General features: G+C 44.2%; 1 protein-coding gene across 1 annotated transcript in view; it reads right to left on the minus strand.

The window, feature by feature from the left end:
* Positions 1-23265, minus strand: part of LOC144169915 (uncharacterized) — a 68937-nt gene that overhangs the window by 44015 nt on the left and 1657 nt on the right. Inside the window, exons 2-12 of the mRNA XM_077699363.1 lie at positions 22608-22699; positions 22044-22133; positions 21668-21786; positions 20490-20603; positions 18095-18179; positions 17776-17843; positions 15034-15093; positions 11980-12116; positions 8275-8404; positions 4828-4944; positions 2052-2183 (exon numbers count right to left, since the gene is read on the minus strand). Coding sequence (XP_077555489.1) covers positions 2052-2183; positions 4828-4944; positions 8275-8404; positions 11980-12116; positions 15034-15093; positions 17776-17843; positions 18095-18179; positions 20490-20603; positions 21668-21786; positions 22044-22133; positions 22608-22699 — 1144 coding nt within the window. The remainder of the gene's footprint in view (positions 1-2051; positions 2184-4827; positions 4945-8274; positions 8405-11979; positions 12117-15033; positions 15094-17775; positions 17844-18094; positions 18180-20489; positions 20604-21667; positions 21787-22043; positions 22134-22607; positions 22700-23265) is intronic.

Consider the following 23265-nt stretch of genomic DNA (forward strand, 5'->3'; position numbering starts at 1 on the left):
CAGGTCCACTGATCGATCCAGGCACCCTTTAGTTTGCGTGTTCCTTTGCACTTGCGTGATAAACTGCCCTTACTCTTGGTGCCCCTCTGAAGACCGCGAGCCCCGTCGGGTATTTTATGGTATTTTATGGAAGCTTAAGTGTTTGTTACCCTGTTTGCTTAAAAAGCAGTTGTATTTTGCTCTTGCGCAGTCCCTCTTGCACTACTGTCTTCTGATTTGGGGTAATACTGCAAATTCAAATTTGAATGCTTTACTCGTACTACAAAAAAATGCTATCAGGGCTGTTGTGAATCTATCCTATAAAGAAAGTACAGAACAGCAGTGGAGAAGCTTGGGCACTCTAAAAAATCCACGATTTAGTTAATTTAAGACGCATGCAGGATATCCACCACATATTTTATGAACACCTGACCTATTTCCGAATCTAGAATCTTAACCTCAGACAGCGTACCCCCTAAGAAATAAACATTATAGAAAGCTGAGAATTAGAACGAATCATGGCATTCAGTTAAAGCAATATCAGGTCATAGACTATTGAAATAACAACGAGGAGATTGAAGAGCTTATTAAAGAGTTTAAATCCATAAAACTGTTCAAAAACCATTTGCTTCAGGCATTGTTACAATGATATGTTCAGTTTACAATGCGTTAGCAGACAGTATAATTTTTGTAGAAAGAGTGTTATGTTTGTGTTTCTTACTTCAATAATCCTTGTTTTTTTATGGTTAAGCTGAGTAACTTTCTGTATTAAACTTGTCTTTATTGTCATGTTTTCACTTTCAATTGAGCTGTTTGGCTCTACTAAACGTGTGCATGTCACGCTTTTTTCAATTTTTTTTCTGCTTATTTGTAAATTAATGCGGTAAAATGTTAGTGTCTGGTATGTGTGTGCGTATTTTTTTTAATTTCTCTTACGATAGCGTTTTCTTTCTTTTTGGGCTTCGAAAATTGTGCTAGCTATGTTGTTCCTTTTCTGCATGATATAAAAAAATATTGTTTCTATTTTTTTCTTTTCATTTGATTTTGTGATGTGTGCTGCTCCCGACTTCGGTGCAAGTTACTTTGGGAGGAAGGGCCTCGTCAGGCTGTAGCCTCTTGCCTTCCTCCTGAGGTGTGAATGTACTTTCACCCCTCGAAAACAAACAAATAAATAAATATAAGCAACCACCCTTTCCCTTTTCAAACATCTGGAGATAGCAAGCCGCAGGCAGGGATGTTTCTGGCTTTGGCATCGCGAACGCAAGATGGGGCGGGGGGAAGGAGGCTTGCATTTTTTTCAAGTTGCCTTACCGACAAAAGCCAAACTTTTTTCCTCCCATGGCACCCATGGTTCTAGATTATGGGTGAGCAACCTTTTGAGGTGGAGGGCCGAGTCGCATGAAGCCAACACGGCGGAGGGCCAGACGGCAAATCAGGGGTGGGGAGTGGTGGGGGTTCTGACAACACACTAGGGGCCGCAGGCTACCGACCCGTGTTTTCGGGGCTAAGAAAGGCAGACGTGCTACTTCAAAGCAGGTTTGCAAGACCGTGCAGCAGCATCGGGTGTGGAAGAAAGACAATATAGAGACCGTGCCTCTGTTTTAAAGTGTCGTTCATTTGGGTGATGATAAACAGAGAGTGATTGAGAGGTAGGTTGCTATGTGGTTGGCTTCGGGCATATTTTGTTTATTTTTGTGGCTCTTGCGGCATACGTCATTTGCGGGTAAAGTGAAGCAGCGGAACGTTCACCAAAACTAACGTGCGCGCGCAGTTTATTACACGGGCCCATTTATAGTGATCCCAGTTATAAGGAACACTCTGGTTATTGTAAATAAAAATGAAGAAGCTTTTTCTTTTTTTTACAAGCAGGCGGGTGGGCGGGCAGGCAGGCAATGGCACCGCAACTGAGACACGATGGAGACAGGCAAACTCCTAGTTTGATTTGAGTGAACACGAAAGTCCTGGCTCCTTCAGTCACAAAGGATAGCCCCATCCTATAATGAACTTATGCGCTTTCCCCCTCAGAACACAAAAAGCAGGCCCAAACAATATAACGATACGCAATGACTTGCCTCCACTAGAGAGGGGGCTGGACGGGTGGAAACAACCAGCTTCTCCATCAGCTCCCGGACCTTGTTGTTGAGCTCGTCAATCTGGGTGTTCTTCTCCTGAAGAGTCTTGCTCAGGGCTCTGTTCTCCATGTCCTGCGAACAGCATCCACGGCAGGCAGGTGCTCAGGTGGGCCAGAACACGCCTTTCCGAGTTGTTGCGATTTTCTCAAACAGCAACCCAATGGGAATGGGTGGGCTGGAAGGTCCCTCCGGCTATGAGCTGCTCGGTGGTCCTCTACTAAGAAACTACTGTGAGCACGATGAATTTCCGCATGTTTTGTGAATCGCCTTAATTAAAGGGCCATGAACACACAATGCATTCTTGTTTAATTTAGAGGAACTAGCTTTTGGTAACTCACTCAATGCCTTTCCAGCCCCGAAAAACATCAACTGAATAAAATATAGCAAACATTAAAAAAAGTTCAAACTTCTCACTACACAACATCAGTGGTGACACAACCCGAGGAACAGGTACTAATAGCAATGTAATCAGTGTGTTCACTGCACATGAGCTGTCAAGTGACACGGTCAAACAGAACTAGAGGCACTACTATTAAAAGTCACATTTCTTGGCGGTCGCTTCGGTTATCAACCAGCCATCACACAAACAACTCCCTGTGACGCAACACCCTGGGGTGAAGGGCGCTGGTGAGCTACCACTACATCATCTCTTTTCCTTAATATTTAGTTAGCTTTGTTCAGAATTTTGTGTCAAAACTGGCATCATGGGTAGTGGGACAGTGCAATCTTTTGAGTGAACTGAACCTGTACCATCTTCATGGAACCTTTTTGAACTTGTGAGAAACAGGCCTGATGAAAAATTTCAGCCCACTATTCCTGCTTTCCAAAGACTCTTTCTGTTCGAAATCTGCAATTTTAAAAAAATTTTAATCTCATCTCACAATTGTCGTGTCATGTCTAGAGAGACATGTTAGGCTTCTGCCACTTCCCCATTCCCTCCAGATCCCGTTCAATATTGTAGCGGCGGCATGAAATGACACCTTCTAGAGCCACAACAGTAAATTTGGAGCTCTTCAGCGCTATTTCGTAGATGTTTATCAGAACGGCACAAGGATTCTCATTTGGCACAATTTGGCACAGGAGCGGCAAGATGCGACTTCAAGCACGCAATGGAACAAGACTCCTGTGTATTAGCATTTCGTCAGGATGAAGCAACAACCAATAGAGTGCCGGCCCAAATTCGCAGGAGCCATATTTGATTCCTAGGATGGAGATTGGATGCGATTGTTTTCCTAGTACCAAGGAAAGGAGATCTGAAGCAGTAATGCTCATCTGTCCACAACCATGTTGTGTGTGTATGTGCGCGTCAATGCGTGTATGTGTAAGTGCACGTATCTGCAACATTTCAACGAGGAGTTTCACCTGTGCCGAGTAAATAAATGCTGACTGAATACCAGCCATGCTGTCAATCAAATGACATGCAAATGCTGTTTATACTATACTGGGAAAAAAGGAATCGTGAACAACAGACAACAATTATGGACTACAAAAATTGAAGTTTTTAAAACTGTTAAAAGTGGTGGTGCTCTTGTGGCATACTGCTTGCGGAGCAGTGACAGCACCCCCACCCAGTAAAAGTCAAATGTTTAATTTATTATGAAAAACAACATCCTGATTTTAATGTTTTCAGGTTGGCATTTCTGAGCTCACATGCGTTCATGCAAAAAGTAATCTAAAGCAAGATAATGCAGGTCTTGTTCTGATAAAATAATAGACTGGAACAAACTGAATGCAGTAATACACGCACTGGCAGTGAATATTGAACAGGATACCGAGGCACCTTTAATGCTTACCTTAACTGTGACTTCCTTATTCTATAAAACAAGAGAAGTGGCAATGCAACCATTGGGTACCAATGCATCAAATGCTCTACTTATTCTAAAAACAAACATCCATAGATACACATTACAGGTGCTTTTACTGCTTTCCAAAATAAAAAAATCATGCTATATTCAGAAGTTTTGCATATGCTCATTCCTCATCATCCCTTTAGGCATTGCACTGTGTTGTGCTGTGCTACTGACCATGAAAAAAAAAAAAAAAAGTCTTGCAAGAATGCTTGAAGTTTGCTAAGAGGAATGTAAAAACAAAGCTTAATTCTTTCACTGCAGAGTTTTTTTTATGGCTTGTCTTCCCTAGAGACCCTGCCGGTTTATTTTATTATTTTTTTTTTTCAGGTTCGTTCGGTGGAAATTTTAGGTTTGTAACGCACTGACTCTGCAGGGCCAGTAAACACTTTATTTGACATTGCCTTACCAAAAATAATAAATGAAGCACACACAAATTAACACAAATAATTACAGAAATTACCCACTAAATAGGATGTCTAAGTGCGAAGAACTGTTTAATTAGATATTCTTCAAGGCAACGCACCACTCAAAGCAGCATCTCGCGGCTAGCCCGCAGATAGTGAGACCTCATTTGCTGCTGCGGTCACAGCTGATTCTCCCCAGCCAACGTGGCTCTGCTGCTGAGGCATGCCGCAACGGCGCAAATGAAGAAACATGGGCTCCATCTGTTTAAAGTTTACCTGATACAATCTATGCATTTATGCGACTTTTCAATAGATTTCGCCACATGTCCGCAATATTTTTTTTCACATGAGTTGTATTGGGAGAAGCAGGGAGTGTGCATTGTGGTTGCCTGGGTTATCTCGGACACGGCAGTGAAAGGGTTAAAAACAGCAGGCAAGATATGTATATATAAAAAAAAGTACCTTTATTTGGCTTCTCAGCACTTCAATCTCCTTGTGGTAGCGGCACAAGAGCGTGGTGTTGTCGACAATTTCATTCACAACAGGAGTGTTCTGGATTTTCTTGGCAGAGCTTGCAAACTGAAAGAAGCGCACATTACAGAGACCAAAAACACGTTCGCGTACGCACACACACACCTTTTGATATCAATTGATATCAAACCATCACAAAAACACAATGCTGACTTCGGCTTGTAAAACTAACAACATTCTTCAGGTTCGATTGCACTTGCCAAAAATTTTAGGACGTGGTGTAGGAATTAAGCATAAAAGTATCTGACACAGCCACTGAGGCAATGATATGGGGGGCACCTACAGAACTGCAATGAAAGACCTGTGTACATGACATTCCAAAATGATATCTTCACCGCCATTACAAAAATGGAGCCTGACAATGCAGTCTCGTAGAACTATAGAAAATATGCCCCCAGGACCTTAGCAGCTCAACAGCAGCAGTCTCTGATACATTGCCATTTGCCTAAGTACGGCTTTGTCCCAGCCTTAGGCGAATGAGAAGTATTTGGCAAAGCAGTGAATGTATAAACACCACAGGGACCGTTCAGCTATTCTTTCCCTCCCTTTAGCCAATCCCCCAGAGTGTCTACGCTCTAAGAGCAAAATAACAAGGAACAGAAGTTCTCTTGATGCCTGCGTCGTCTAGGCCACACTCCAACCATATAAAATGCAATCCCCCACCTGTTGTAGCTGCAGGCACACTGTGCATCCCAACACAGATGTCACATACTTGCTGTGGCTACTTTTACCGACATGCCACATTTACTTTAAAGGGGCACTGACACAAAATTTTGAAGGCGAGATAACTTCGGAGATAGATTGGTGGGAACACATATACATCATCTGCAAAATATCAGCGGCGAATACAGCCTAGAACATATTTAAAATCAATTTTAAAGTGTGCGAAACGCAACCGAGCAGCCAGCAGAGGACCACGCGCAATCGACATCCCGAGGAGATTGTATAAATAAACAACATCTAAACACGTCACGAGTTTGTGTTTGCCGCTTCCGCACTGCCGGCGTTTTGCGCCGGCTCGCCCGGCTCGCCGCTCCAATCGGAGGGCCGGAGGGCGGAGCTTCTGCTCTCGAGAACGAACGACCCGATCGTTGGCGGCGGAGGCGCCGTGATTTCGTCAGCTCATCGGGCAGCTGGGCGCGACCAAAGTTCTACAGCGATTCCAGGCACTCTGTTTCTATTACTGTTTATTACCATTGGATGCGAAAACGCGCCGGAGGCACGAAAAGCCCACTGAGCTAGCCGCACGGTCGCTGTGCAGGCGGCGGCCACGGCCGCGAAGTGGCCCAGGCCGGCGCAGGTAGCTCGAGTGATAGCTTGTTACCGCTGCACGAAATTGTCCCCAAGTCCCGACCATGGTGGCTTACATGAGAAAGGAGTTAATGATGCGATGGCGGGTTGCATTAAAAATTGTCATCTGCACCGCTTACGAGAGCGGCACTCGAATATCCACCGCAGTGCTAAGCCGAACACATCTGTAGGCGGACCTGTAGGCTAGGCAGACCGGCCGGCTGCTCCCAGCGCGCGTCTTGCCACCCACCGTCTCGAGCGTCGCGCGTCGTTCTTCAGCCGCGGTAGCATTTTCACTCGCAGCGCCTGCGTCACATCCACGGTCGCTTTTTAATTAAGCGCCTCACGAGATCAGTACGTGGGGGCATTCGCAGAAACTGCCGTCGATGCGGATTCGACAGTGCTACGGCGGCTCTGCTCTGTGATATCCCTCCGACGGTCACGTGGTCAGCTTTGTTCACACAAAATCCACAAAATCCATCGTTTCGCGGCACTCGCTGAAACCGAAACTGCGACTGGCCGCATTGGAAATGCCTCTAATTAAACAACCGTCGCACGCTGAAGCAAATGAGGTTTCTACAGGTTATAAGTAGGCCACTACCTACTTATCGCAACAAAAAAAACGAGATGCAAAATTTTTGTGTCAGTGCCCCTTTAAAGGCACTCAAATTTCCAAGAACGACCTGCCGCTGTGGCTCAGGGGCTAAGGCATCGTACTGCTGGCCCCAAGGGCGCAGGTCAGATCCCGGCAGCAATGGCTGCTTTCCTGATGAAGGTGAAAAGAGAGAATGCTCGTGTGTTGTTTCTACGGACATTAAAAGATCTCCAGGTCGTTGAAATTAATCTGGATCCATCCGCTTTGGTGCACCTTGTAGGTAATAATGCACATAAAAAAAGTGGAACTGGAAAGCACTGCCCTCAAAATAGGAACGACCGCAAAGACCCATAAAAGTCGACGTTTTAAAAACCAGAAAAAAAAAAAACGAAAGAAGGGTGGCTATTACTTGCGACAAGGTGCGACATACATGAGGGAACGAGAACAGCCCAGCCAGTAATGCCCGCAGCCCACTGCTGCATTTTAATACATGTGGCAGGTAGGTACAGTGTTTCATGGTTTGCTCAACACAACTACTACAAATATTTTACAGCAAATAATATGTTTCTTTAAAAGTGCCATGCCCTCCCTTAAAATAGTTTTTCTTTGCCTGAAAGCATCACTGTGCCCTACTAGTCTCATCAAAGCAATAATAAAGCAACAGCTTTTACAGCAAACTTTTCACTCAACCTCTAAACCGCGGAGGGAAAAAAAGAAAAGAAAAACGCCCATTCAAAGCAAAAATTAAAAAGCTGCGTCTGATCTCGCGGCAGCCGTAAGAATTACCTCTGGGAAGTTCTCACGACAGTTTTCATAAAAGCTGGCTGGCCTAAAATTTGCCGAATAATATTACGTACCAACGTAACCTAACACAACATAACCTCACCGAACCTAGTGTAACCTAACTGAACGCGTCATAACCTACCCAAATTCAGCCCAACTGCAACAAACCTAACCTAACCCAGCCCAACGACACAGAACACAACCTACGCATTCCTACGCAATTCAACACATTCTAGAAGTCCTGTGCGTCGATTCTTGATATAGTAAAAAAAAAAACAGAGTAAAAGAAGTATAAAAAAAACGAAAAATTCTGAAAGCTAAAAAAAAAAAGAAAAAAAAAAAAAAACTTGCAATGTCAGACTCGAACCCGAGCCTTCTCGTTTAAAATCAAGTACTACACCACAGCGCTACAGGAGCGGCTGCAAACGCAGCTTTTTAGGGAATATTTATCCCATAGAATCTCCCCGTAGCGTTCTCAGCCAACAAAAGGCAACTGCCGTGAGAAATTTCCGACGGTAATTCTCACGGTTGCCGGCATAATAGACACTACCAAAATAAAAAGCCTCAAAAATGTGCACTACTAGTGCTTAAATGGTAGGAGTAAGCTGTTGACAAGCCAGCTCTTGATCAGAAAGGTAAGCCCAGCATTAACTGCTCTATTTTCAGCATCCACAATTTGCCAGGGAGGGGGGGAGTACACTTCTGCTGACCTGGAGTGTCCGAAGCGTCTGCTCATTGCTGCAGGGGTTGACTGTGCAGACAATGGCCGTGTGGGCATTGCCACCAAGGGAGTTCCTCAGGATGCGCGTCAGTTTGGAGTCCCTGAAGTTGATGTGGCCCCTGAAACAGATCAGCCATCGTGGTGCCGACTTCAAGTACCATCAACCTCTTCAAACAGTAGTATCAACACAGCTGCTGCCATTGAAACTTTTGTTCTGAGAGCTTCGTCGACGCATCTTGCAACTGCCACTCCTAACCGCTGCTAAGGCCCGCCAGAAACTGTTCCAAGGAAAAAGCAATGCACACCCAATGCAGCCAGCATAGATTTTTATTCATTTGGAAAATTTTCTTCGCTGTTTCAAGAAAACGCAGGCTTTGCCTGAAAAAGAACAAGCGCACAGTAAGAGTGCGATCCTGTTTTACCCTGGGCATGAGATTTTTTTTTTTTGGTTGTGCTAAACTAATGTTACCAAAGATGCACAAACCCACCCAACAAGTTCTGCTCTGCCCCTACTATGGTCTTTTGTCACATCAAGCTTCTGGGCAATTTGACTTGTCCTGTGCAATGGTCACATCACATGGTCGCACAAATTTGGCCTCACTGGTGTTTCTAGCAGGCTTGTAGCCTTTTGAGACGGGTGGGCATTATTTTTCTAATCTCCTGCACATAGCACTATTTCATATTTATTTATTTATTTGAAATTTTTACAAAATGCAGCTCTAAGTATTACACCAAGTAGAAGTTCCCGATTATACAATATATTAGCAAACAGGCTTGACAGCAAACAAAAGCACCGGAATTATGAAATGAAAATTAGAACGAGAAAAGAAAAACGAGAAGCAGTGTGCAGGAACGATACAATTGCAAGTAATCCAATACCTTGGTTACCTAAATTATACATAATCAGCTAACGCACTTTTGAAATGTAGGTGATTTTCAATGATTGCTGCTGATGCGGGAACGTGGCTCCAATCCTCACACACCGCCCCCCCCCCCCCCCCCCCTTCCCCTTTATTTCAAACCTACCACTTTAACTACTATAGGTCGCTTTCATTAAAAGGAACAACCTTTCATTTTTCCCCCCACACAAGTGTTCTGCTAAGGGTTTGCTTAAAGGGACCCTGCAGCACTTACCATCGACTACTCGGAATCTATTTTGGGGTGAAGTCTATTGCCCCAGCAACCTCCTCCCACAAGAATTATGAAATCCATTCAGTATCATCAAAATCACACATAATCGTTCCCTCTCAACTCGACTGCGGACAACGCGATGAAAACTGCATGCTCTCTCTCTCGGAGAGAGGCAGCTTGTGGCGTTCTCTTCGGCAGCCTTTGATATATCACAGGCCGGGCAGTTTTCTCTTTTTCTCCGCAATGTGGAGGGGTCTATTTCCGGTCTGGTGCCACAAAAAAGCATGCATGGCTGCTTGATCGCAAGCGCGCGCTCAGGCTGGAAGGGCGTTTTTGAAGCAATAAACGTTTGTTGCCGAGAGGTCCGGTTGAAACGGAAGTATTGAGTTCATCACTGGAACTGAAAATCCGCGTGCACTCAAAAAAAAAAAAAAAAAAAAAAAAGTTTAGGTATAGAAGAGGTGGCACAGAGGTGGCACAGTGGCGACGACGGAGGATCGTCACAGGAAATGCGAGAAATAAGCTGCCAAGTTGACCAGCGACAGCCAATAGGACAGCCACTGCAGAAATAATGCGATTTCGGCAGTACCGGTGGTGCATAATGAGGGAAATTGAAAAGAGCGCGGATCATTTTTCTGCGTCTTTCACGGCAATTTGCGTGCTCACCGCTTCCCATGCACGTGTAATATTTGGCTCGGGTATTCCTGGCAGTGTAATCTAAACATTGTGCAGGTTTACTTGCACTGCTCAAAGAGTGTTGCAGGGTCCCTTTAACCATTTCAGGGTCACGGACGTACATATACGTTCTTCGCAAGCACCATCAAAATGGTCAATAACGTATATGTACGTCATTGCTTGTATGTTTAAAAAGCGCGCCTTTTTCGCCAACTTCTCTTGCTTGGCATGTGCTGCCACACTGCTGAAATACGTCAAATTATTTTCTGCTGCCGATGGCTCTTTTTTTATTATTATTATTATTATTTTTTTTTACGATTTACTTCAGCGGCACGTCGGCTACCGCTTGCACATCCGGTAACAAGGTGGCGCGCTGGGTGTCGCCCACCGGGCGCCCGGGCGCCTCTCGCATCTGCCACAGACCAAGGGCGCTTGCGAAACTGATGAGGCTCTTTCCTCTTTTTTTATAGGAGTGGCGCACCGTCTATCCCTCACGCATCCAGCCGCACACCTGCGTGCAGCGGCTGGTTAAGGTATCGTCCTCCGGCCGCTTTCCGTTTTTTGCGCCCGCGAAACTGATGTCGATCTGATTTTGATTCACTCAAAAGTGCTGGCTTGTTACTCTCTCGTTTTTATTTTTTTTTTGTGTCACTCATGAATAAATCACATGTATGTAACAACACAAATGATTTTTTTGTCCCTTTATGGTCACCCTAAAAAAATTACGATAATTTTTTCTCGAAATAGATTCATCAGAAGAATTTAAATCAGCAATAACAAAAATCGACCCTGGGCGCACATGGCGAAAAAATTCGACCCTCAAAGGGTTAAATCAGTGTGATGCGTCGCCTTCACATACACTCCAAACAGAGCAAAGCAGCCCTGGATGTTTATTTCTGCAAAGCAAAAATGTTAAAGTGAGAACGACAAATTATTAGATCCAATGATGTTTAAAAAAAAAAAAATCTTCCTTTCAAAAAGGTTGTGTCCGTTCTACAGGGACAATAGACCGCTAAGCAACCCTGGTTTGAGGAAAGTATCAAGACTGGACTGACTTAGCAGAACTGCGAATGATTAACAAAAAGAAAATCAACTACCGTACTGATTCGCGTAATGATCGCACAATTTTTCCAAAAAATTTGATGCAAATTTAGGGGGGGGGGGGGGGGGGGGGGGGTGCGTTCTTTACGCGGGGTAAATTTGCCGCGAGAAACTTTTCAGCACAGAAAGCACAAGCAAGTTGCCCGGTCAAAATTTTTTCGTATGTCTGATGAACACAATAAAAACAATAAATAAAAACATGCCGGAACGAGTTTGCTGCGAGGTGACAAGGGGGCGACCAATAAGTGGCTGCCGCTGTCACAGTGCAGGACATTAAAAGAGACGTGGGGGCCGACGGAGCGAGATGAGCGCATTTTTTTTTTGTCTTTTCAGTACATTATGTGCATTTAGTGAGAGTTTGTCCCTCATCAATATTGAACGCATGCTTCCCGATATCGGTAATATCGGCAAGTCTGCGGCAATAACGTTGCCACGCCCGCTTTGAAAGGGAAGGAAACAGAGGTAAGCACGATCATCATCAGCTAGACTTTGCACACATACGAAATACTGCTGCGGCAAGTTCAGGGTGCGTTCATTGTGTGGGAAATAAAAAAGAAATCGAATTTTGACGACAAACTTCAGGGGTGCGATCATTATGCGAGTAAATATGGTAAATAATAATCATGCCTCAAAAAAAAAAAAAAAAAAAAAAAGAATGGTGAGTAGGTGAATGCCTTATTACATTAAGCAGCTGCTGGAACAAATTTCTTTGTTTATAATTAAACAATGCTTTTGAGCAATAAGCTTGGAAGTTGCCAAATTTGCTGCACTAGAACCAGAGAGTTACCTGTCTCCCCGACTGAGCTTGGAGATGACTTGCGTGAGGAATGTGAGGGAAACATTGATGCGAGTGCTCTCCCGGAAACGTTCCTCAGATTCTCCACACTGCTCTGAGCGCTCCGATCCTGCAAGGTCCACCAAGTTCTGCCAAAATAACAGAGAGCAAATGGTGATGGCAAACTCAACCACGAACACTGCAGGCACAACAAAATCAACACAATATTAGTCTTATCAACAGATGTCACATGCCTACTGCCGGATGAATGCCTTTCCTAATGACACAAGCTTACTTGTATCCTGCGTCAGATGAAACCATTCCTTGCTAACGGATTTCGTTACAGCCATTCGACTCCATTGGTTCCTCTTCCGATCCACTTTTTAGACAGCTTACTTATGTCACTTATTAGTTGTCCCCCCCATTCGCACTGCATGCCCAGAGCAGTTACTTCCCTTTTACTGAATTCGCGCCAGAAGGCGCCAAATTAAAAAAATACTGAACTAAGAACAACTCCAGTATGCAGTCCATTTCCATGGAGTGTGCTTTCAGTCCTGAAGGGGCCCTGAAAGAGGCTTTGCCGATACATGGGTGGTCGATTTTTCAGGTAAATCACTGTCCTAGTAATCACCTCCAGCAAGAAGTTCATTAAAGTGGCGAGTATTAGTGGAGTTATTACAAACCAAAACATCGCATTTTCGCCCGTGCCACAATTCTCCCTCGTTTCGTCCACCTCCTCACACCGCGCGAGCATGACTGCCCATGATGCCTCGCTTCTCGGGGACGTCTGCAAGAACACTCGGTTGCGGCCGTCATCTGCTACTGTGATATTCTGCGCCGCAGCATCGCTCTGGGAGGGGGCCGTCTCACTTACTGCGGTCCGTTTAAGCCGTCTTTCTTTTATCATTTTACTCATGAATCCTACACTCCTTTCACCGCTGGGAAAGCTGATGGAAGCAATGGGGCGGGATTTTTACACTTCCACACCACGCCAGAAGATCTTGCGGAAAAAAAAATGGCCCTGTCGCCACGCATGCGCGGTGGCGACATGTCTAGGTACATATGAAAGTCTAAAATATGTGAGCGAATGACTAAAGAATCGCTTCAAAATTAGTTAATATAGGTGTTCTGATTTGACATCGGCTTATATATTGCTTAATCGGCCACTCCTTCGCACCAATGTCGGGCTTGGTCATGTTGTGGTGACGCCATGCATGCGCGTATGCAGGCATTTGTAGTAAAAAAATAAATAGACAAACATGATAGCGTTACGCGTGCTGCAGGAAGTGCTAATTAACCATAGGTCCCGCCGCGACCTGTTGACGCTGAGCAGACAACACTTCTCTTCACCGGAAGTGAGAAAAAGCTGTCCAATTGCAAGATTTTGGCTTCGTGACACACATGGTAGAATCAATGACGTACATGCCGGAAGATGGCAGAGCTCAAAAACACGCAGGAAAGGGTGGCAACGCGGCAACAAACTTTGCAACGAAAGTGTGAGCTTTCTGCTGCCTGTAAAAATGTTATACTTGGCACAGATACCATTGAACAGCCAACCTAACGATTGCACTAGTTCATTTAGTGCGATCTTAACACCTTTCAGAACCCCTTTAAGTGTACTTTAAGACAACGGGTATCCCTGCAAAAAGGTCATAGGCACCCTTGACGTCTCCCATTTAGAAAGGTATAAGGGTTAATAAAATAAGCTGTTCTGTTTCCTACGTTTGGGCACAGATAACTTTTGGAAACTACCGGAGCCCATGTAAACATCCCACCCAAGAAATACAGTCTAGAATGTGCAAAAAAGAATAAAATTGCAGCACTCTTAAACTAAACCTGTATTATTACAAAAATTGGACCGCAGTAATTTGCTTTTTTCCCCCACCGGGTCATAAAAGGCTGCTTTGTTAGAATGCAGTTTTGAATTGGACTTTTAACTGCAGTCAAGACCACTGCAGCAAAGGTCATGTTGCACACAATGTGTTGAAATTTACCACAGGTCTCCTGCCTTGAAAACACTGAATTTGCTCACTTGAGTATAACTTAATACCTGTAGTGACCATCACAGATGCGCGTTTTACAGATGAGCTGCGAGGTAGCAAGCCAAACATGCAAGTTCACAGGAAGTAATGGCAAGTTTGGCGTACACCATCAAAAGACTTCGGATATTGTGTTTGAAGAGTGAAAGCAGATGTAGTCATGCGTCCATCAACTTTAGCTACCACAGAATGCTATTCTTGAACAGATTGTACAATTACACAGTCTTAATTAGGTAAAAATAAAAAAAGGACAACCTGAGAAACTACCGACTGCTCAGTGACTTACAAAGAATACGAAATAGAATTTGACAATAACTGGAAAAATAGCATCTAGGATACAAGAACAGTGCGATAGCAGAATGACTGGCAGTAATTAGATCACCTGGGCTTTACAGAACGAAAAATGGCACACACAGCTGTAATTTTCCCCCCCCCATAGCTGAAATAAGATCATACCACTTGAGTGTAGGATACACATGCACCCTGTTCGCAACCACTAAAAAAAAAAAAAAAAAAAAAGGAAAAGCAAACAGAAAAAATTTGGCAACAGAATTTCCAGCTACCGTATATGCACGATTGTAATGTGCCCTCGATTGTAACATTCAGGTAAGTTTAGTGATGAAAATTCGAAAAAAGAATTTGACGCCGATTCTACCGGGCAGATATAAAAGTCACGACACCATGTACCTGGCAAAAGATTTCATTTGACGCACGTAACTGTGACACCGAAAATTTCTTGTGCACCATAAACTTGCTTGTCGAGCTCCTGCTGGCATTGAAACTAAAGCGGGGGTCATTGAAAGCAGATTTCGGTTTTGTGCTTGATTGCAAGGCGCAGGCAAATTTTAAGGCTACTTTTAGCAAAAAAAAAAAAAAAAAAAGGTGCACATCAGAATCGTGCAAATATGGTACATGCCTGACACACAAAACTCCAACTGCATCTTTGAGGCTAACTGGAACATGTGCAACCGTTTCGCGCCAGACACACCCTTCTCGCACCACGGGAGGGGCAATTGATAGAGCTTACCAGTTGGCCAACTGTGACAGCTCTGTCCGCATCATCGTTTCTGAGGCTGCTCTCCACAACCTGAACAAGAAGGGGACGGAGAGTTTAGGCACAGCCACAAGCCCTAGGATACGACGGTACACTCACCACACCCAAAGCAACGATGTACAAAGCAATAAGGTTTTATATATACATATACATATATACATACATACATACATACATACATACACATACATATATATATAATCTGTATAACGTTGGCAACAATCGTGCTTTTACCTTGTTCAAAGTTTTATTTTCTTATATATATATATATATATATATATATACACACACACATACACACACACAAAATGGAAATGTAATTGCGAGGCCGTCCCCCCAGAGTCAGCCATGCAAAGGGGCAACCAACTCCACAGGGCCCCTAGGAACGACCACCGTCTTTCACACAGGAGGAAGTCTTTGCGTCAAATCCTTGAACTTGTTTTTTTTTTTTTCTTTTTTAACGATTGGCAGATAGCATGGCACTAAAGTGGTGCTTTTTTCTGCCTTTCTAACACTGGTAATCAACAGTAGACCAGAGGAGCCCCTTTACCCTGCAGTGGCTTTATTTTAATTTGGACAGGGTTGAAGAGGTTCCCCCTGCCTCTCTCATTTCCTGGGCCAGCTGACAGCAGGAGATAAGAGGGGCAGTCAGGAGGTCTCTTCTTTCAGGGATAGTGTGGCTATATTAAAGGCATCAACTTTTTTTAGTGTTGGGAAGATAGAAGATGCCGCTACTTATTTCATGCTTAAAGTCATGCCTGGTTACACACAATCCAACCATGACCTCTCGCAGATCTCCAAAGGCTATATTTTATGTAGGCTCACACCATCAGGTTCAATTGTTATAACCAATAATAAGGGCAATGACGATTGTAATAGGTGGTTTATTTTACAATACTATATAACATATAGCAAAGTTGATGGTGCCATGAATGTTCATTGTTATATTCAATATATTGTTATAACCGGTATTGTTATAAGTGGGTTAGACTGTGGCTGTGTGTATATATATCGAAAGAGGGGGGAGGGAGGGAAAACAGCGGAGCACAGGACTAGTGGATAAGATGTCTCCCCACTTTCCCAGTGCCTTATCCTGATGTTTGTGGCACACAGGGCCATCCTGGGAGCTAAGTGTGCTCGATAGAGACTGCACAAGTTGTGCACTGTCGGGAACGAATGAAATGCTAGCGCCGATCTGCACCTACATGCACCACCCCCTCGTCATGGTGCTGCAGACAACATACCTCACAAATGAGACAATCTCAATTTACACTGCATTTACTTGCAACAGGTGCAAAGAAATTTCAAAAGCACACCTTACAATGTAAACAATTACTGCCGGCGATGTATTTCCTCTGTGTCGAGCTAAAATGTGGCAGTGCAACCTGCAAAAGTTTTGAAAGACTTATTTACGGGCGTTTGACTGAGACACTAGTGCCTCAACATTCTTTGAGTGTACCAAACCTCTTTAAAGGAGCCATACAGACAGAATACAAGTGTTTTATTCGAAAGATTTGGCATTTTATAGTGCCCCCAGCACTTGTCTGGCAGCAAACAATGGTTTGATCACCGAGAAATTAATCAATTTCAGTTAAAATTTTGATTCGCCCATCAAATCGTGTGCTTCGTGACTCTGCCATGACGTCACATGGACAAGCCTTCAAGCGAACTTTAAGTGAATCTGCAGCGGGCTACGAAGCCTTGGTACCCCTCAGTCCTCCTTGATGGTGCCACCATACTGCTCCGCACCGCTATTGCTTTGTTTTTGACCGTATTTGCACCTGGCTTGTTTTTGAAACGATAGGTGGTAATCGTTTGGTGAAACATGGGGTATGTTCGACAAATAGGGTCACGTAAGACAATGTCGCTTACGCCAATCAGCCAGTGTCGTCTGAGACAACCCCAAAGCGCCGTACTGCGTTGCAGCTATAACAAGCATAGTGCACGCAGTACCAACAGCAGTACGCCCTGGTACTTCTATGTTTAAGAGTACTTTCGTAACTTTCACTGTTTACCCCACCATATTTACTGCTATAAAATGAATATGTATTACACCTTAAGCAAAAATAGCTTGTTCTGAAAGCTTGTAACATAAAGCTTGTAATAAAGCTTACAAGTCCTACCTAACTTGCGCTTGCTTTTGCCGGCCTCAGCCAATTACACGGCTGTGCATACGACTTCACATGTTCTAGTGCATTAAATGAGCTAGTGAGTTGCATGGCCATTCCCTTTTGGCCTAATTATGTAGCTTATTTGGACAAAGTTTACGTTAAAAGTGGTGTCAGTATGATTTTAACGAGGCAATTTTTTTAATAAACCAAACTAGGGTTTTGTCTGCACGGCCCCTTTAACAGCTCACAATTAATTTTTAGTTCACAATTTTTCAAAGACCAAAGGCTTCTAAACGCCTCACATGTGCACACATACAAAGTATGATGGCCAAGTTTCCCAAGTTTTCCTAAACACAATGGAAGAAAAATAGGCAGTCCTCTTAACTGTTAAGCGATAGCAGCAGCTTCTACAATTTACTACATCTTATGTTCATTTGAAGACCCAAAGCTGCAGGCCTACATTTCTGGCAGCAATGCTACTGCACAGGATTGCATCACCACACACGCAGAGAAGTAACGACTTAATAAGCAGAGAGAGAGAGAAGAAAAAAGCCACATCAAGAAGTAATTCATTGCATAAGCCTTCCAAGAAACCTTAACTCACCATTCTGAAAATGGCATGGGACCGGGAACTTCTCTGGTTCGCTTCTGTGCTCCCGAAGTGGCGACGACCTGAGAGGGCGGGAAAAAAAAAGTTTGCAAGCCTCGAGTTGCTTCAAAATGCTTTGCTTATATAGAGATTGCAAGAAATGTGCCCCAGACAAATTTTCACAAGTAAGGATTGGAACACAAGCAATTAGTTCTACGCCTAATGCCAGTGCAACGCTGCCCATGTGACGTAAAAACAAAACCTTGTAAAACGGGAACAAGCTGAAAACAAACAAGAAAGAAAGAAAAGAGGCACGGAGGAGGGAAAAGCTTACGTTCGCCATTCTTCATCACCTCTTCAATCTCCTGCTCGGAGCGAACTGTGCATTCTGTCAAGTCCACAACAATGGCCTGGCCATCCTACGAGTACAAGGACAACAAGGATGATTACAAAAAAAAGAAAAAGAAAGGCATGCTTTGGATAACAGGCAAGTTGACCACTGCCTCGAACTGAACAGTTGACTTGCGCATGTTGACATACTCTGCTTTAAAGGAGCCATGAAGAGAAAATGCAAGTTGGTTTTATTCGAAAGATTTCGTGTTTTATAGTGCCCCCAGCGCTTGTCCGGATACAAACGGTGCTTTATTCACTGAGAAATTAATCAATTTAGGTTAAAATTTTGATTTTCCCGCTCAATCGTGCGTTTTCGTGGTCCCAAGTGACATCACTGAAACCGACCGCTCTGCAGCCTAGAGTACCTTCATTCACGCATCCGCTGTACAGGGTAGAGACACGTATACGCTGGCGCCGCCATTTTCGGTTGCTCGCTCGCCGCCGAAGCAAGTCATTGTGTCAAAACCGCGCTAAAATTATCGCCGCAACGCGGTTTACTGAAGAAGTTTGAATCATATTGTCTGTTTCGCGTTGCTAGGTCTCGTGGGAAACGAAAAGAATAACGCGTTGAGCCCGTTGGCCCAATTGCGGTGGCACGGGACCGTTCAAAGGTTGTCTCCACCTTGTACAGCGGTGTTGGTTTGTTCCCGCGTTTCTTTACGTTCCGTAACCTAGATGGCGCCACCATACCGTGGCAAGCGTTTGGTTTGTTTTTGTCCGCATTTAAACCTGGCTTGTTTTTGTTCTGGGAGAAAATATTCGTTCCCTGAAACAGTGCTCGCTCGACAAATGGGGTCACGTAAGACACCGTTGCTTGCGTCAATCGGCCAGTGTCGTCTGAGACAACCCCAAGCCCCGTAGTGCTGTGCAGCGAAACCAAGCATGCTGTGCGCAGTACGAACAGCAGAACGCATCAGTACTTCTATGTTTACATGTGCTTTCGTAACTTCCACTGTTTGTCCCATCATTCTTATTGCTTTGTAAAGAATGTGCCCTAAATTTAAGCGCAAATCGCTCGTTCGTCTAGTTTGTAAGTTCTACCTAATTTGCGTCTGCTTCTGCCAGCCTCCGCCAATCGCAGAGCTTAGCTCATGTGACGACATAGGTTCTGTTGCGGGAAATGAGCTGGTGGGTCGCATGACCGTTCCCGTTTTTCCTAATTATGTAGCTTATTTGAGCGAAGTTTACGTTAAAAGTGGTGTCAGTATGATTCTAACGAGACAATCTTTTGAATGAACCAAACTTGTGTTTTCTCTTCATGGCTCCTTTAAGGATTTCAATGCACACAACTGTGTTCTCAGTGGCTTGCACCATTTATTTCAGTCTCCAAGACACGAGATGAAAGTGGTACGGTACTAAGGTGTTATGGTGGGTGACCTGTGGATCGGTAGCTGACGAACTATTATGAGCTACTCAAAAATGCGCTCAGCCTAACTGTTTCAAAAAACCGGTTTGGCTGGGCACACTTGTCAAATTCATGCGACTCATTCCCCCCCAACCCCTTTACAGAGTAAGCCAAGATTTTGTCTGCTGTCTCTTAGCACTAACTAACCCTACTTCAGTTTCATATGACCTAAACACCTACAAGTGCACCCATTGGTCCCCAAATCATACAGCTCAACACAACAGTAGCCTGACCGAAAACCCCTCACCAAGACCACAGCTCTTGAAAGTGGAATCAGTATGGAGCCTGCTGCACAATGCACACATACCAGCAACAGTTGTTGCTGAGCTGTGTTACTGCCATCTTGAAACATCAATGAATTTGCACAAATAATTTCAGCTATTTTTCCACTCCCTTGCATTCATGATTTTTTCGTTGATATTGGAACGAAAACCTCCTCTAACGACCATCTGTAAAAGCCAGTTGCAGAAATTGCCAGTTACAAAAACTGCAGTTCGCAATCGCCCATAGCATTACAGAGAACCAATTTGGAGAGACTGTACGACTCGAGACCGGCATACAACAAATAAGCCCCCTTGCAGGCAGAACCTAACTGAATTTTACATCTCACAAGCTCAGCTTTATCTGCAAAGGAAATCGCGAGGTTCCATGCCTGTTAATAGTTCCAAGGACCCCACACAGAATATTCATACATGTACCCATAGCTTGCATTTCAGTTTTCAACGGACAGGCCTCCAGAATTTCTCATCCTGGGCGCAGCTGTTTTTTCAAGTGACTGCGCTGCACAACTCACGCGTTTGGTAAAGTAATCTTTCAGAACACGACCACACACAGTTTAAAATTTGCACCAAACTCATTTAGACTTGAAAGATTAAAAACCGCCTATAACGATGCAGTAGAAACAGACCGGCGGCAGCAGAAAAAGACTGACCGCATTGTCCCGTATCTGAAGGTGCTTCCCATACTCGGTGTCCAGGAGATCCAAGACATTTTCGTTGTAGATCTCCATGTAGGAGACCCGGAGCAGATACTCCCGCTCGGGCATCTGCAACACGAGACCGAATGCACTTTCCCACACTGCTCACTGTGCGGTTCTCTTCTCATACAAAATTATCTATTAGTAAAGCTTGGTAACAACCGTCAGGTTGCACTAACAAAACAAAACAGGCAAAGTATAGAGTATTACAGTCCTGCCAAATATGGATCACAAACTGCAATAGGAGCCAAAAAAAAACAAAAAAAAAAAGGCAAGCCTAAACTAAAGCCCTTCCAGCAATTAATAAACAAAGCTACCATTTGTGTGTTTTTTTTAAAGACTGACAACTGATTATCAAAAACTGAGCAAGTTGCCTGCAGGCCCTGAATTTTACTGCCCAAAAGTGCTTTTAAATATTGTCTAAAATGTAAAAGTCAAAACAAAGCTGCACGTAATTTGAAAGTTCTAGATGAAAGATGAATTGTTTTTAATTTAATTGCTTTAAAAAAAATGATACCAAGACAAGTATGATTGTGTAAATAAAGTCAAGGCTGAATAATTTTTTTCCCTTGTTAAAGTAACGTTCTTGGCTATTGCACGAACATGTTTACAGCTTTATTTTGCGACTCTGCTTGGATGCTCTGCAGTGCTGAAAATCCTGCCAGCACAAAGTACCCACAGCCCATTAAAGCGCAAAAAAGAAAAAAAGAAAAAAGAAAATAAAATCTTCAGGGCAATTGAAGTTATTAGGTGCTGCAACCATAGCCAGGTCCTAGCAGACAAATAAAGCCTCGGGATATTACGCGATGCTTCACCAGCATGCAGCTCTGTTCTGCAAGAAACCCGCCGCGGTGGCTCAGTGGCTAAGGCGTTGCGCTGCTGAGCACAAGGTCGCGGGTTCGATTCCCGGCCGCGGCGGCCGCTTTTCTGATGGAGGCGAAAAGCAAAAACGCCCGTGTGTACGAGATTTCGGCGCACGTTAAAGATCCCCAGGTGGTCAAAATTAATCCGGAGCCCTCCACTACGGCGCGCCTCATCGCCTGCGCTGCGTCGGCGCGTTAAACCCTACAATCAATCAATCAATCAATGTTCTGCAAGAAGTGGCGCGACGCATCCAACTCTGCCGGTCTCACCTTCTCGATGATGTTGAAGACAGCTTTGATGGTGAGAGGGATGAGGCCGGGCTGGTCGCTGTTGCCCATTATGGTGTGGGTCTTGCCAGAGGCCGTCTGCCCGAAGGCAAATATCGTGCCTGCACACCACACCACCAAATGATGCACTGCAATGAGCCTACCCCTGAAGCAAGACTAAACGTCACCGAGACCACCTCGCACCCATTCCGATTTTGTAGCTGTAAATAGCAGTAATGTGCTTTCCCACCACACACGCACGTGATTGGGCGATCTGTGCCAGCTCTACTTTATACACTAATGTGCGAGTGAGCTGCGAGATCTGGCCGACCTGGAACTTACTTTCACTGGGCAACAATACTGGGCGACAACAGCTCACCATTGAATCCCTGCATCACGGCCTCCACAATCGGGTGGCAGTACTTGTCATAGACATCCTGGTTTGTGCTGTCGTACCCAAAGATGTGGTCTGGAATGCAAGTTGGGGGTTGTAGATTTAGGGGAAGAACGGGTAGTACCAACATTCCAGTGACGTCGCCCAACGTTTGAAAAAGAAGTTTTTGGAGTGAAAAAGCAGTGACACAATAACTGTTTGCTGCGTTTTAGCAAATCATTGGCCAGCACACCAAAGAGGAAGAAGTATGAACACCTGGTTTCAACACTAAGCGAGCAAGAAAAACAACGCAAGAAAGAGCCAGCTGGCCTGCCTAAAATCAGCTACAAACTCCCAAAGCCAGAAAGGTATTGCCAGCACAGTATGCTCTGCTTGCCGAAACGCATTAACAAAGAAGGCTAAAGGAATGCAGCCTTTTGGGGCCACACCTATGAAGATTCAGTAGCAGCAAGGTTTGGTGGCAGCACTCCCCCTGGACCCATTACAAAGCTAAAGACCCCACTGTCCTAAAGATCCCACTGCTCAGTATTTGTGGGTGGGGGAACTAACCGAACGTGTGGAATGCATTGTATTTTCCGGACTCCAAAAAAATTGCGTTTTCTCTGACAGTCCAGACAGGTTTTTCACCATTCCGAAGTTCTCTGGAAGAAATAAGAAAAGAAATATTCAACAGAAAGCACAAAACATAAGGTGTGACTACGTACTTGTAGCCAAACAGGCCACTGCCTACTTCTAAATTAGAAGGAAAAGAACCCATGCCAAAGGAAAAATAATGGCAGGGCTAATTTCTCTAATTAATAGGAACACAAAACAACAGAAGAAATGGGTAAGTGTGTGCAAATACATATATGTTCCCAATCAAGTCTCAAAACATGAGAGTCGCTAAAATATTATAAATAACCAAAGTTTCGCTCCTTCATGACAAACAGTGCAAAGGTAATCACTGCCCTGAGTGTCATGAATAAGTAACAGAGATTCCATAGTTGTTTTTTTATATATATATATATAAATGTGAAGCATAAGGCTGTTGAAGCTTCTGTCGAACAAGTGGTGAAGATTTGCAAAGACAAGCATATCAAGGGCGGCTTGCCCTCCTAACAAGCTACATAGGCTCAAATCATTTGGCATCTGAAGCATCTGGAATTGTTACCATGGAAGTCTTGGCCCTTTATACAGTAAAACCTCGTTAATTCGGATCTCAAGGGAG

This window comes from Haemaphysalis longicornis, unplaced genomic scaffold (genome assembly GCF_048455015.1).
Source record: "Haemaphysalis longicornis isolate Haplotype H1 unplaced genomic scaffold, Haemaphysalis longicornis Haplotype H1 scaffold_2, whole genome shotgun sequence".
NCBI lineage: Eukaryota > Metazoa > Arthropoda > Arachnida > Ixodida > Ixodidae > Haemaphysalis > Haemaphysalis longicornis.